General features: G+C 28.9%; 2 protein-coding genes across 2 annotated transcripts; both read left to right on the plus strand.

Annotated features, from left to right (window-relative positions):
* Positions 1-669: 669 nt before the first annotated feature.
* LOC137826238 (UDP-glycosyltransferase 83A1) lies at positions 670-2,552 on the plus strand. Its single transcript, XM_068632132.2, has 2 exons — positions 670-1,459; positions 1,566-2,552. Exons 1-2 carry the CDS (start codon positions 970-972, stop codon positions 2,411-2,413), a joined length of 1,338 nt encoding a protein of 445 aa, XP_068488233.1. The 5' UTR covers positions 670-969; the 3' UTR covers positions 2,414-2,552.
* Positions 2,553-5,631: 3,079 nt separating this feature from the next.
* On the plus strand, positions 5,632-7,870 carry LOC137827084 (UDP-glycosyltransferase 83A1). Its single transcript, XM_068633296.2, has 2 exons — positions 5,632-6,245; positions 6,759-7,870. The coding sequence occupies exons 1-2, from the start codon at positions 5,765-5,767 to the stop codon at positions 7,610-7,612; spliced, it is 1,335 nt and encodes a 444-aa protein (XP_068489397.2). The 5' UTR covers positions 5,632-5,764; the 3' UTR covers positions 7,613-7,870.
* Positions 7,871-14,203: the final 6,333 nt, after the last annotated feature.

Genomic DNA, 14,203 nt, shown 5'->3' on the forward strand with positions numbered 1-14,203 from the left:
GAATGAAAAAAATTGTATAAGTACTCACACGATGAAAGAATTAGAGTAAAAATATAGGAGTGTCATGACAACCTTCCACTAGATTACAACAACAAAGAAAAACAATCTTTTGTTAAAATTAAACCATTTTAAAATTAAATTGACCAAATAACAGTTGTAAATTGATGTCTTTTAAAGTCTAGTTGTCAAAATTATATTTTTCAACAAATAATGACATTTTTATATAATAAAGTTATGTTTTTTCATATAACTGATAATAAGTTCACAATCATGCATCATATTACAACTTAAAAAATAAATATTTTTCAATAAATAATGATTTTTTTATATAATAAAATTATATTTTTTTCATATAACGGATAATCAGATGACAATCATGCATCATATTACAACTTAAAAAATAAATATTTTTCAATAAATAATAACATTTTTATATAATAAAATTATATTTTTTTATATAACTGATAATAAGATGACAATCATGCATCATATTACAACTTAAAAATAAATATTTTTCAATAAATAATAACATTTTTATATAATAAAATTATATTTTTTTATATAACTGATAATAAGTCGATAATCATGCATCATATTATAATTTAAAAAATAATTTTTTTTTATGAAATGTGGCCCACTTAAAGAGATAGAAGAATCAATACTCATTTTGAAATTGTATTGTGACATATTCTAGTGTTTTTGAGTGTGCAATTTTCAAAGTAGCATTTTTCTTTTCAAATTTTGGCTTTTTCTTTGGTGTTCTTCGAAAATGAGACAAGCTTAGTTCCATAGGTTTGAACTTTAAATAGCGTGGGTGGAGATGAAGAGAGTAACACTCTAGTACCTAAGCATCAACGCATCATTAATGGCAATCGATCCAACACTAGCCCAAACAACAATCTCTCTCACAAGCTAACGTTTTTCAATCCCCTCAGAACTAGTTTTTCGAGAGCAAAATTTGCAACCACAATGGCCATCACCCCTCACTTTCTTGTTATACCATATCCAGTTCTAGGCCATGTGAACCCCCTTATCCACTTGTCTCAGATTCTGGCCAAACATGGTTGCAGCATCACTTTTCTGAACACAGAGTTCAGCCACAAACGGTTGAGCACCACCGGTGTTGGCCTTGACAACCTCAAGGGATCAGGGATAAAGTTTGTGACACTCCCAGATGGGTTAGGCCCTGAAGATGATAGAAGTGACCAAAAGAAAGTTGTTCGTTCAATCAAAACCAACATGCCCTCCATGCTTCCCAAGCTCATACAAGATCTGAATGCTTTAGATGCAAACAACAAGATCACTTGTATGGTTGTCACATTGAGCATGACTTGGGCCTTGAAAGTTGGCCACACTTTGGGAATCAAAGGGACTCTTCTCTGGCCTGCATCAGCAACTTCTCTGGCCTTGTGTGATTGCATCCCAAGGCTTATTGATGATGGGGTTATAGATTCATATGGTAAGACTAATACTGATATTTTTTAGCACTTATCTGAAGTGTATCAACCTTATATAAATAATCTTATTATAGTACTTGTTATGGTTTTCTGTTTTTGGCATTGAAGGAGTCCCTAGCAGAAGACAGAAAATTCAACTCTCCCCAAATATGCCTTTGATGGACACAGAAAACTTTCCATGGCGTGGCCACGACAAGTTACACTTTGATCATCTTATGCAGGAGATGCAGACCATGAAGTTAGGAGAATGGTGGCTTTGCAACACAACTTATAATCTTGAGCCTGCAGCGTTTTCCATATCACCAAGGCTCCTTCCGATTGGTCCATTGATGGGAAGTGACAGCAACAAAAGTTCATTCTGGGAAGAAGACACATCTTGTTTGGAGTGGTTAGATCAACAATTACCTCAATCTGTTGTGTATGTTTCCTTTGGTAGCATGGCTGTAATGGACCCCAACCAATTTAATGAATTAGCCCTTGGAATTGATCTCCTTGACAAGCCTTTTATTTGGGTAGTTCGTCCAAATGACAACAAGGTAAATTTTAATGCATACCCTCATGATTTTCATGGAAGTAAAGGTAAAATAGTAGGTTGGGCACCACAAAAGAAGATACTGAACCACCCTGCTTTGGCTTGCTTCATTAGTCACTGTGGTTGGAATTCTACTGTAGAAGGTATTTGTGGTGGCACACCCTTCTTGTGCTGGCCATTTGCCAAGGATCAACTTGTTAACAAATCCTACATTTGTGATGTGTGGAAGGTTGGATTAGGATTAGACAAAGATGAAAATGGATTGATATCAAAAGAAGAGATAAAGATTAAGGTGGAGCAATTACTTGGGGACCAAAACATAAAAGCAAGATCACTGAGAATGAAGGAATTTACCATGAACAACATATCCAAAGGTGGCCAATCTTCAAAAAATCTAGAAAAGTTTATCAAGTGGGCACAATAATAATACTTTGGATTGGAACTTTGTTGTTCTGATATAATCTGCTATTAAAAGTGGATCTGTGATTGTTTTTTTAGTAAGAATTTATTGGTAGTTTTTTCTGTTAGAAGTTTGAGATAAAAATATGAGATGATGTTTTTTTATTTATGTATAATTAGTTTATCATATTTATTTATTATTTTTTGTTAAATAATTTGTTTTTGAATTGCTATTTAATTTTATTGTTATTTGAATTATTCCGTACACATATTTATGTACCAGACAACTTAATCTATGAAAATTGAAAATGGTAGGAGTTGTAGTATACATCCCATTTCAATTATGAACTTCGTTCAATGAATCATTTGTCCCCTTCATTCATTATTACAAACATATCGGCTTGTGTTACATAATTATTGTAGCTTTCAATAATTTCTTTTGTTTCATTCAACTAACAAAAGTCATAACAGAGTATGCCCAAAGAATTTTTTTATTTTATTTCTTTCATATCATACAATTTACCTATTTATATATTTTTTTTATCACTTATTCTTCACACTACTTTTATGATAAAATAAAAGTCAAAAGAAAAACATTATTTAAACGACAAAATTATAAAACAAAAGTAAATTCATAAATCTAGCATGTGCAGTTAATTAATCAGAATTAATTACTATATCTCTTTGGTTTTGATAAACCAGATTTAAAATAAGCATTTGAAATCTGAGTTGTGTTATACTTAATTCAACGATGTGAATTAATGAAAAGTTTTGAAAGTCAACTTTGAGAAGTAGTTTCCACATTGAAAAACTGTTACACCTGTCAGTAAAATCCATATTAAACTCTTGGATATTTCATCTTCCTGATATTTCTTAGAAAATGGGTATCCCTCAGTTTCTTGTTAAACCATTTCTGAGGCTCAGACCAAACGCAATTGTAAAATAACTTTTCTGAACACTGAGTTCAACCACAAACAAGTTAAACAACCTTAAAGAACAAGGGATAAAGTTTGTGACACTCCCACATGGCTTGAATCCAAAAGATGATAGAAGTGAGCATTACAGAGTTCTTGTATCTATCAAAATCAATGTGCCTGCTCTGCTTCCAAAGCTCGTACAAAATATCAATGCTTTGGATGCTGACAACGACATCACCTGCATGGCTACTTCTTCCTTCTTCCTGCACCTCTATTCATTCTTGCAGAACTTTTTGTTTTTTATTAAAAAAATAAATTAATCTTTAAAATTCCACACATTTTTCCATCTTCTTTCTTCTTTCATTTTATCTCTGCATCTCCGAGAACCTTCACTTTTTTCTTTTTTCTTGTTGTATTGGTTTGTCATTTTTTTTAAAACATTATGAATTATATAATTGAAAAAATATTTCTGAATTTGGAAGTATTCTTCAAATTTATAGAATCTGAAAACAATTTTTTTTTTTAAATATTGAAGTTAATTTCAAATCCAAAAATAGATTCTAGATTATATAATTAAAAATATATCAAAAAAAATATTCCAAATTTCATAATTCATAAGTTTTTTTTAGATTTAAGATTAGTTTATGAATTATCTAATTTGGATTACATAATCTAGAAGTTAATCTCTTATTTAGAAAAAAAAAATATGTAGGAATCTGAAAAAAGCTTCAAGGTTACATAATTTTAAAAGTTAATCCTTAATTATATAATCCAAAATATAAACTACACTATAAACTTCATATATTTTAACTTTTGTACAGAAGGGTAATTTTGAAATGAAAAACTTATGGGAGTGTATGGAGGTGCAGGAAGAAGCGACCCACCTGCATAGTTGTTACAGTGAACATGGGTTGGGCCTTGCAATATGCCCAGAAATTGGGAATTAAAGGGGCTTTTGTATGGACCGCATCTGCAAATTTCCTGGTAGCATGCTATTGCTTTCCAAGGCTCATTCATGATGGAATTATGGACTCAAAAGGTAAAAATAATATGGCTATTTCTTCCTCACCTCCATATATTTTTCCTCACCTCCATATATTTTTCTCTCACCTTCATAAATTTTCATATTTCCAAAAATATCTTTATGTAATTTGAAAGTCTTTTTTCAAATTTATAATTAACTTTCGAATTATATAATCCGAAAGCCTTTTTTCATATACATGATTAGTTTTCGAATTATGTAATCCAGAAGTCCTTTTAAAGCTTCTGAATTACATCATCCGAAATTCTTTTTTCAAATGTGTATTTAGATTACATAATCCGTAAACTAATTTATGAAGGTAATACAAGAAGATAAAATGTATTTTCACGTAAAAAAATAACCTATGGAAGTGCAGGAAAATACAGTTAAATAATATTTCCTTATTCTTCTTACATTTCATAAATTCATTCTCATATATTCCGAGTTTTATTCATCATCTTTCAGGCATTGTTTCCATTTCCCCTCGTCTTTTGATTTCTCATTCTGTGAGAGCTTTGGTGAGTGTTTAAGTTATCCAAGCTCTTAATTAACAGAAATTTAATAAGATTTGGTTAATTTTTTATTCATTTAGCCATTTATATAAAAAGAGCATTTTTTATTTATTTATTTTTGTATGATGAGTAGACTATTGTTTCATCACTACTAATGTTCTAATAACCCTACAGAAAAATAGTTTCACGTACCCAAAATCAAAAGATTGAAAAATAAACTTTTAAGTCAACAACCAAAAGAATCAATATAGGAAGATTAAAAATATATGTAAATCCTTAACAAACTTTCAAAAAAAATAATGTGAATTAAATTTATATGATAAATACTGTGGTCATATAGTCATTACCATTGTTTAATTTGAGAAACTAAAAATAACATTTTGTAATAAGATCGAAAAACTAGAAAATAAAAATATATATAATTGAAAAACCCTAAACATTACTAATTTAAGAGAACTAGAAACATGTTTTAAGACATTATTTTATCACTTGGCTGAATAATTTCTTGAGACACACGTACTTCAAGAAACACGTGATTAAGCTAAAATTTGGGGTGAGTGTAGAATCAAACAAAAACATTGCAGTATTTTATTTTTCTTTGAAAAAATTTCTTGAGACTCACGTATAGCTTGAAGAAACCAACTTGTTCAAGCAAGCAATAAATAACACATCACTCAATAATACCTATTTGATTTCTCTTTTTCGTTCTCTCTTTATAACACACTATATTATTAACATATCCAAATTTTCTAAGTGTCAGCATATATAAGTGTTCCTATGCATTATTTTTCTCACAAATACCAAACAACAATTTATCAGGATTGCACTCACTTATATACAATGAATTGTTCTCATCTTTGATTGATGTGGGATCTACAACACTACTTAGTAGCAAAAATCAACTTCACACCTTTTACTGAACAGACATGAGTCATCCACATTTTCTTGTTATACCTTATCCAATTCTAGGGCACATTAATCCACTGCTGCAGTTCTCTCAGGTTTTGACCAAACATGGCTGCAAAATAACATTTTTGATCACTGAGTTCAACCAAAAGAGAATGAAGAATGCAATTGACCACTTGAGAACTCAGATAAATTTTGTGGAACTCTCAGATGGTTTGGATCCAGAAGATGACAGAAGTGACCAGCCAAAGGTTATTTTGTCTCTCAGAAACACCATGCCTTCTAAGCTTCACAATCTCATACAAAACATCAATGTTTTGGATGGTGATGACAGCAAGATCACTTGTCTGGTTGTTTCTAAGAACATGGGATGGGCCTTGGAAGTTGGACACAAATTAGGAATCAAAGGGGCCCTTCTATGGCCTGCATCAGCAACTTCATTGGCCTCATTTGACTCCATTCCAACCCTAATTCATGAAAGAATTATAGACTCTGAAACTGGTAAGAACTGATAATTGCTTTATTATTCCCTCTGTTTCAAAAAATTACAAAGTTTTAATCTTTTAATTTACCATTAACTAAATTACATCAATCTTTATATTTATAACAGATAAGTCTATATTAAGAAAATGGGGTTAATTAGATAGTTTTTTTTTATAAATGGTATATAATTGTTTTTTTAATCTGTATACATTAAAAACCTTAAATTGTAATATTTTGAGATGGAGAGTAACCCATTATTTAAATATCAAACTCCATCAAGAAATTGGAATCAAGCAATTCAGTCAGAAATCACCACATGTGATCTTTATACATCTTTTTAACTAACACTACAAATGATTTTATTGACTACATAAAAAAGGTGTACAATTTTGAATCAAATTCTTAAGGTAACAATTTTTTATAATGCTTAATAAACTTCTTTCAAATCTTTTTGGTAGACTAAAGTTTTTTATAGTGTCCAACTCTGATAGGCAAGTTTTGATTATTTATTTTTTTGGACCTTAATTGCAGGACTCCCAACAAGAAAACAGGAAATTCAGCTTTTACCAAATTCTCCTATGATGGACACTGCAAATCTTCCATGCTGTAGCCTTGGTAAGAACTTTTTCCTTCACATGGTGGAAGATACACAAAGTTTGAAGCTAGGAGAGTGGTGGCTTTGCAACACCACCAGTGAACTTGAGCCAGGAGCATTTGCCAAGTGGGCAAGGTTCCTTCCAATTGGCCCATTGATGCAAAGTGACAGAAGCAAAAGTTCATTTTGGAGAGAAGACACAAGTTGCCTAGATTGGTTGGATCAACATCCACCACAATCAGTTGTGTATGTTTCCTTTGGAAGTTTAGCAACAGTGGAAGCAAATCAATTCAAAGAACTAGCTCTTGGTCTTGATCTCCTTAACAAACCTTTTCTTTGGGTTGTACGTCCAAGTAATGATAATGACAGACACAACCATGCATACCCAGATGGATTCATTGGATCTAAGGGTAAAGTTATTGGCTGGGCTCCACAGAAGAAAATACTGAACCACCCTGCCATAGCTTGCTTCATTACCCATTGTGGTTGGAATTCTATTATAGAAGGTGTGTGTGGTGGCATACCTTTCTTGTGTTGGCCATTTTTCAGTGACCAATTTATTAACAAGTCATACATTTGTGATGTGTGGAAAGTTGGAGTGGGATTAGAGAAGGATGAAAATGGAGTAATATCAAAGGGGGAGATAAGGAAAAAGGTGGAGCAAATACTTGGGAATGAAGACATCAAAGCAAGATCATTGAAGCTCAAGGAATTGACCCTGAATAACTCAGCTGAAGCTGGTCAATCTTCAAAGAATCTCCAAAAGTTTATCAACTGGGCAAACAATTAATGGTGCTTTTCGTTATGATAGTTCCAAAGCCGAAAACCTTTTCCTCTTTTTTTGCACTTTTAAGTTGAAAAAGATAAAAACCATTTTATGCATTTTTGAGTCCTTCTGTGATTTCCAAAAGGTCGATTGCACGTTTTCAGAAGTGTTGAGAAGGCTATTCAGATCAATATTAATAGCCTTACCCCACGGAAAAATATTGGTACTCTAAATTTAGCAGCAGAACATTCAAAGCTGTGTGTCATGCACTGGTTTCTCAAATATTCTGATAAGGCCTTAATTCCCTGGTGGCAATGCAGTAGTTTATTTATTTATTATTATTATCAAAGTTGTAATGCTTAACGTTAAAGTAAATACTTCAAATTGATTTAATTAATTTTATTTTTACTGAAAACATTTATTCCAAGTTACATAAAACAAAAATAGTTGCTTAAAAAAATCTCTAATCAATTTTGCACAACATAATTAGTTATATATTAGTATATCATACATTAATATAAGTATAATTAAGTGTTAAATACTTAATTGATTATGTAAGAATCATTTGTTATGATCATACATACTTTATTACGTTCTTGAGTTCATTAGTTAGTCCAAGATAGGTAAGAGAATATTGGTTGTATGTAGTTTGTCTAACTGTATTTGCTTTTTTTTATTTTTTTATTTTATAAACAGAATAGTAATATGAATTGATATGCTACTTGACATCTCAGTTAACACTTTAAGTAACAACAATCATTCGTCATCGCATACAAAAAATATTATTAAAAAAAATAAAAAAAAATACAAAAATATGAGGTACTATACAAAAATCCATATGTTAACAAAAACTATACATAGGTAGACTATACATATTAATAAAGAATTCTAAAAACATACTAGATGGAAGTCTATTATACCAATGAAAATATTCTCTATGAATAAATCCTAAATTAACTAACTTATCAGTAACCCTAAACCTGATTTTTTCACAATAATTAAGATAAGTATTTCATCGATTACGAAGCATTTAAGGAACATTTGTCCTAACAGTAAACACAACACAAACCAAAGCTGGTTATTCCATATCTTGCCTAATATTTTTTCATTACATTCAATTTATATATATATATATATATATATATTATGTTATTTTTTTTAATATTTTTAGACACGTCGTGTATTAGATCATATGTAAAAAAAAATAGTATTTCTGTTTAATCTCAATGATACCTTAGTAAGTAGAGTTTCATGTCTTTTAATAATTGGTGTATTTATATTGTTTTAATTAAAAAAAATTGATTTTCAAATATGAAAATCTCATCACCAAAAATTTTAAACATCATTTTATAATAAAAATTAAATCATAAAAAATAAAATGTATTAAAGGACTAAGATCTTATCTAATAATAATATTATTTTGTAAAATATCGATTGTATTGGTATTAGTATACATTTTATACTCAACTCCTTAATAACATTTCTCTTACAAAAAGAAAATTCGGGAGTGAAGTTGTATTATGGTACACATGTTTTTATTACAATTGCATCAAAAGATGCAAATATTATTTTCTTTTTGAACAATTTGATTGTCTCGTCCAAGAAATTTCCTTGTTAATTTTCCTAAACAGTAGCATTCTCCGACCTCATCATCACCCAACAACCTTGAAATTGACCAAAACTATAAAGAGCTCCTTACAAATGAAAAAACTTCTCATGGTCCCAACCCATAGTTCTCCATCAATCACTCCTCACCCTCCTGTCATGTTTCTATGTGGTCTCCAATTTATTATTATTTAAAATATAATTATAACTAATTAATATTAATATAAAATTGTTTATTATTAATAAAAAATAATTTAGCTATTAATAGTTTTTTAGTTTTTAAAATAATATTTTATTTTTATTTAATAATTAATAATTTTATAGTAGTGAAGTATTTCTTAAAGCATTTTTATAACTTATAGACATGTAGAAACTTTCAATTTTCTTTCAATCGAAACAATGAATGAGTTGAAACAAACACGAGTATTAATCTTCTTGATTTTTTTTATCAAATGTTTTAATTTTAAGTTAAATTATAACTATTAAGTATTAAGTTGTCTTACAATATTACAAAATACATAAATAACAAGTGAGATATTGATGTCATGTCACATGTCATATCTCTATGTTTATGTTATCAACTACATTGTTAATATTCTTAGCTTAAGGCTAGGAAGGGTCTGATTTTTGGGTTTTGCAAGTATAAGATGGTGGGATTGGCAGTGCAACGAAAATCTGTTTTGAAAATAAATCACCAAGTTTGCAGCATCAATGCAAGTGCTATTAAATGGCTTGGAGAGGAAGATCAAGATTATAATGATATTAAGATATACTAGACATTATATTAAGATATATTTACTTGCAAATCTTATTTTATAAACAGTTTATAATATTAAATTAAATTTAAAGTTTATTTTTTAATATAATATATCAAAGTTATTTAAAATTTATTTAATGAAAGTTTTATCAATTATTTGTCATCGGTCATCTATAAATATATAATTTTACATACAAATTATCATTCTAAATGTGAAAAAATATATTAAAAATTTTATATTTAATGAGAATAAACTTAGATAATATTAGATGACTGCAGAATACTTTTAAGTGAGGGTTGTGATTAATAATTAGATATGTTACGTGAGGGAAGGTGTGTGAGCTAAAATCATATTAAACAAGTAAACTTCACTTAATGTATTAATTTCTCATTTAATTAAAGTTGTGAGATCCTATACAACTTAACAAAATTGGCAAAATCATTTTAACAAGGTAACTTTTAGTAGACACATTTTCAGTCTAGTACAAAGTTATATTATATGAGACGACTTGTATTATAAAATGGTCTCAAATTATTTATTTTGATATACTCGAAACATTAGAGTATATGAGTGAAAAGCCACGTCAATAGCAACAATAATTGATACGACATTCCAAGAAAACTTGATGTTCTGTAGCAAACATTTTCTGCAAAAGAGACACTACGGTGGGTCCCATTGTGTTATCTATTTTGTAGATTATGACGATGCGTGGCGATTTACTTACGTTACGACAAAAATAATTCAGCCTAATTATATAGCCTTTGCCCTACAGAGAATAACTAGGGTTCTCTTAAAATTCTACACTATATATATAATATCTACTCTTCAATCATCAAACCAATAATTCAACTTTGCAGTATTCAAAAAATAAATATAATTATCATTACTATATTAGATATTATGATAGGGATAAATTAGTTGTTAATAATAATTATTGGTTTCATCATTTTTAATGTCAATTTTTTCAATAATTATTATTATTATTATTTTATTATTGTATTCTATTATTACTCTTAAGAAATTATTTCTGACTAACACATTTTTCTTCCATGTTATACTAAATAAAAAGATTATTTTAAAATGTTAAAATAAATAAACATCAAGTATAAATATTAAAATATAAAGTATTTATTATATTTAAATGAAGAAAAATAATAATAAATATTTAACAAATAAATTCAAACATTGTGTACATTAAATAAAACTGATTTTTTTGGTGTATTGTTTTAGAAAGATAAAGGTGTAATTGCAGTGAAAGGAACATTTTTAATATAAAATGCAGCAATCAATGACTAAAATAATTGTAAACTTACAGATATTAGAATACTGCATTACAAAGCAGAATAATGAAATGTTAGATGAAAGGATTTGGTGTTTTTTTTTTTCCTTTTACATATAATTAAGTATTTGTCGACGTTGTCCACAATTAATATTTCTTAGAAAATTATGTTCTTACAATCTCTTCTCTTTCACCACAATATCGTTTTATTGAATTATTTCTTTAATATTATTTGTTCTCTTACCAAATACAATCATATCAATTTACAACCACCACATCATGGGTAAGCTAATTATTCAAAAAAAAAAAAAAAACACAACATGATATATAATACAAGATATACATATATTAATCACACATCACTCACAATTTAGAAAATAACACAATAAATTACATTTAAATGATTTCTATTCAATAATACAAAAATCTTCAATCTTATATCAATTACTAAATAATTTGTTACATTTAACATTTTTCAAACTACTAGTCTTAAATATGTTTTATTAAACACTTACATATAGGTCATCAAAAGCAAAATATTATCATCAATAGTCCATCTTATAGAGTGGTTCATTGTACCTAATTTGTATAATATGACTATTTTAGGCCAAATATATCATATAGTTTTCTAGATCTAATATCTAATATGAAACATTATGAATATCATATATATAATTGTATACATCTCATCATGAATATATGTATGTGTATGTGTCGATGGAGTGTGTGTCAAACTACATATTCATATTATCGTTTAAACATTTTTTTTTATCAGCAATAACAAATATATAAATGCGAACCACTTTAGGGGTGGAACAACCCATATTATCCTTTAAACATAAGATCACCAAATGCATATTAGTCGAGTGAGCTTCTCTCGCTTCGTTGACTTTTCTCCCACACATCGAGAAAGACTTCTTCATAACTTATTAACCTCCAGTAGAATCATTTTCAAAAATTTCCATCGAATGATGAAGAAAAGATAAAATATGAAAGATATTAGAAATAAAAAGACTATAATCTACCTTGATTGATGTTATTGTCAGGAAAAAATTATGAACCAAAAATAACTCTTATATTATGTTTAAACTGACTCATATTACTAATTACACTCAGAAGAAGTAATATATTATTAAGTTAAATATTTTAATCCTACTTAAATTCAACACTATGTACACAAAACAAAATGTATATTATCATACTCCAACATATACATCCATTCAATAACAATAATTTCACACATCTAAATCAATATCTCATAGAAATAAAGATTATAATTAACTTCACTTATTTTTTTTAAGTATTATGTATGTTAGCAAAATTATTTCTATGCGCATTCATAAGTCTAACTTTGTGCTATTAGAACTTCCAGAATTTAACCATACACCACCATCACCTTCTCTTAATAATTCAAATAAAAAATAGTTAAATAGGTTCAATCAATTACATTTTCTTAATAATACAAAGAAAAGAAGTTAAATGTGTTTAATCAATCACCTCCTCTTAATAATCCAAATAAAAGAAGTAAAATAAGTTGAATCAACAATAGGAAATTCATTGCTTAATCTAATCAAGAATTTGTTTAGACGATCTTGATGTTAATTGCTACATTTTAAGGAATGTACTTTGTTATAGAAATATAGTGAGAGTTTAAAAATGATATAGATAAATTTATAGAAAGATACAATTTCTAATGAAATAAATAATGAAATTTTATTAGTTATATATTTGTAATTTTTTACTTATCTATTTTTAAATTATATTTTTAGAAAAAAATTATAGATTTTACAAGTTTGCAATGTCTCAACCCATGTGAAGATTTAATGTCTTAAATAAGATCAAACTAGTGACACTCAATTAAAATAATTCCAACTAAAGTCAAGTCAATGATATTTCAACTAAGTTATGTATCTACTCAGATTGATTTTTAATGAAAATTTTCATGTTAGGCATCACTATGCAACTTGACATCTCAGCTAGGCTGACATCTCAAGTAACAACAATCATCTGCCATCACATGAAAAAAGTATTATTAAAAAAAGGAAAAAGAAAGAAAATACAAAAATATGGGGGGACTAGACCAAAACCCACATGTTAACAAAAACGATACATAGGTAGACTATACCTATTCATAAAGAATTCTAAGAACAGACTAGATGGAAGTCTATTATACCAATGAAATGATTGTCTATGAATGAACCCTAAATTAGCCAACTTATCAGCACATGCATTTCCCTCACGAAAAATATGAGTAACCCTAAACCTGATTGTCCTACAGAAATTAAGACAAGTATTCCATCGATTACGAAGCATCCACGGAACAGTAGTCCTAGCAGTAAACGCAGCACAAACCAAGACAGAATCACATTCAAGCCAAACATTAGTAAGTCCCATCTTTTGAGCTTCCTCCATAGCATGTATAACTCCATAAAACTCAGCAACCAAAGCAGTTTGAACTTCAAGAAACCCTGAAAAAGCACCAATAAATTCTCCCATACTCCCACGAAAAATACCTCCACAAGTAGCAAGACCAGGATACCCCCTAGCAGCCTCATCAGTGTTAATTTTAACCCAGCCTGGTGAAGGAAATTCCCATCTAACTGGAAGAGGATGAAGAACTTTCCCACTACGAGTCTTAATACCAAAAAACTTAATCACGTTGAAATCCAACATATCATTCTTCATTGAAGTTTTAGACGAATTTCCCACTAGACGAGTTAAATCTTTAATTACCGAAATAGCCTTAGAAACCTCAATCTTATCCTGAAATCTAGCATAATTCCTCATACGCCATATCATCCATATAGAAAAGGTTGTCACAGCAAGTTTAATCAATTTAACCAAAGGACTACCATCACTCTTAATAAAAGAAAGAAGATCATCCTTATTAGAGAAATGAGAAGTAAGAAAAATCTGTCGAACCCAACTCCAAATATGTAATGCATTAGAACATTCAAAAAATAGATGTTGAAT

This window comes from Phaseolus vulgaris, chromosome 8 (genome assembly GCF_051622355.1).
Source record: "Phaseolus vulgaris cultivar YP4 chromosome 8, ASM5162235v1, whole genome shotgun sequence".
Lineage (NCBI taxonomy): Eukaryota > Viridiplantae > Streptophyta > Magnoliopsida > Fabales > Fabaceae > Phaseolus > Phaseolus vulgaris.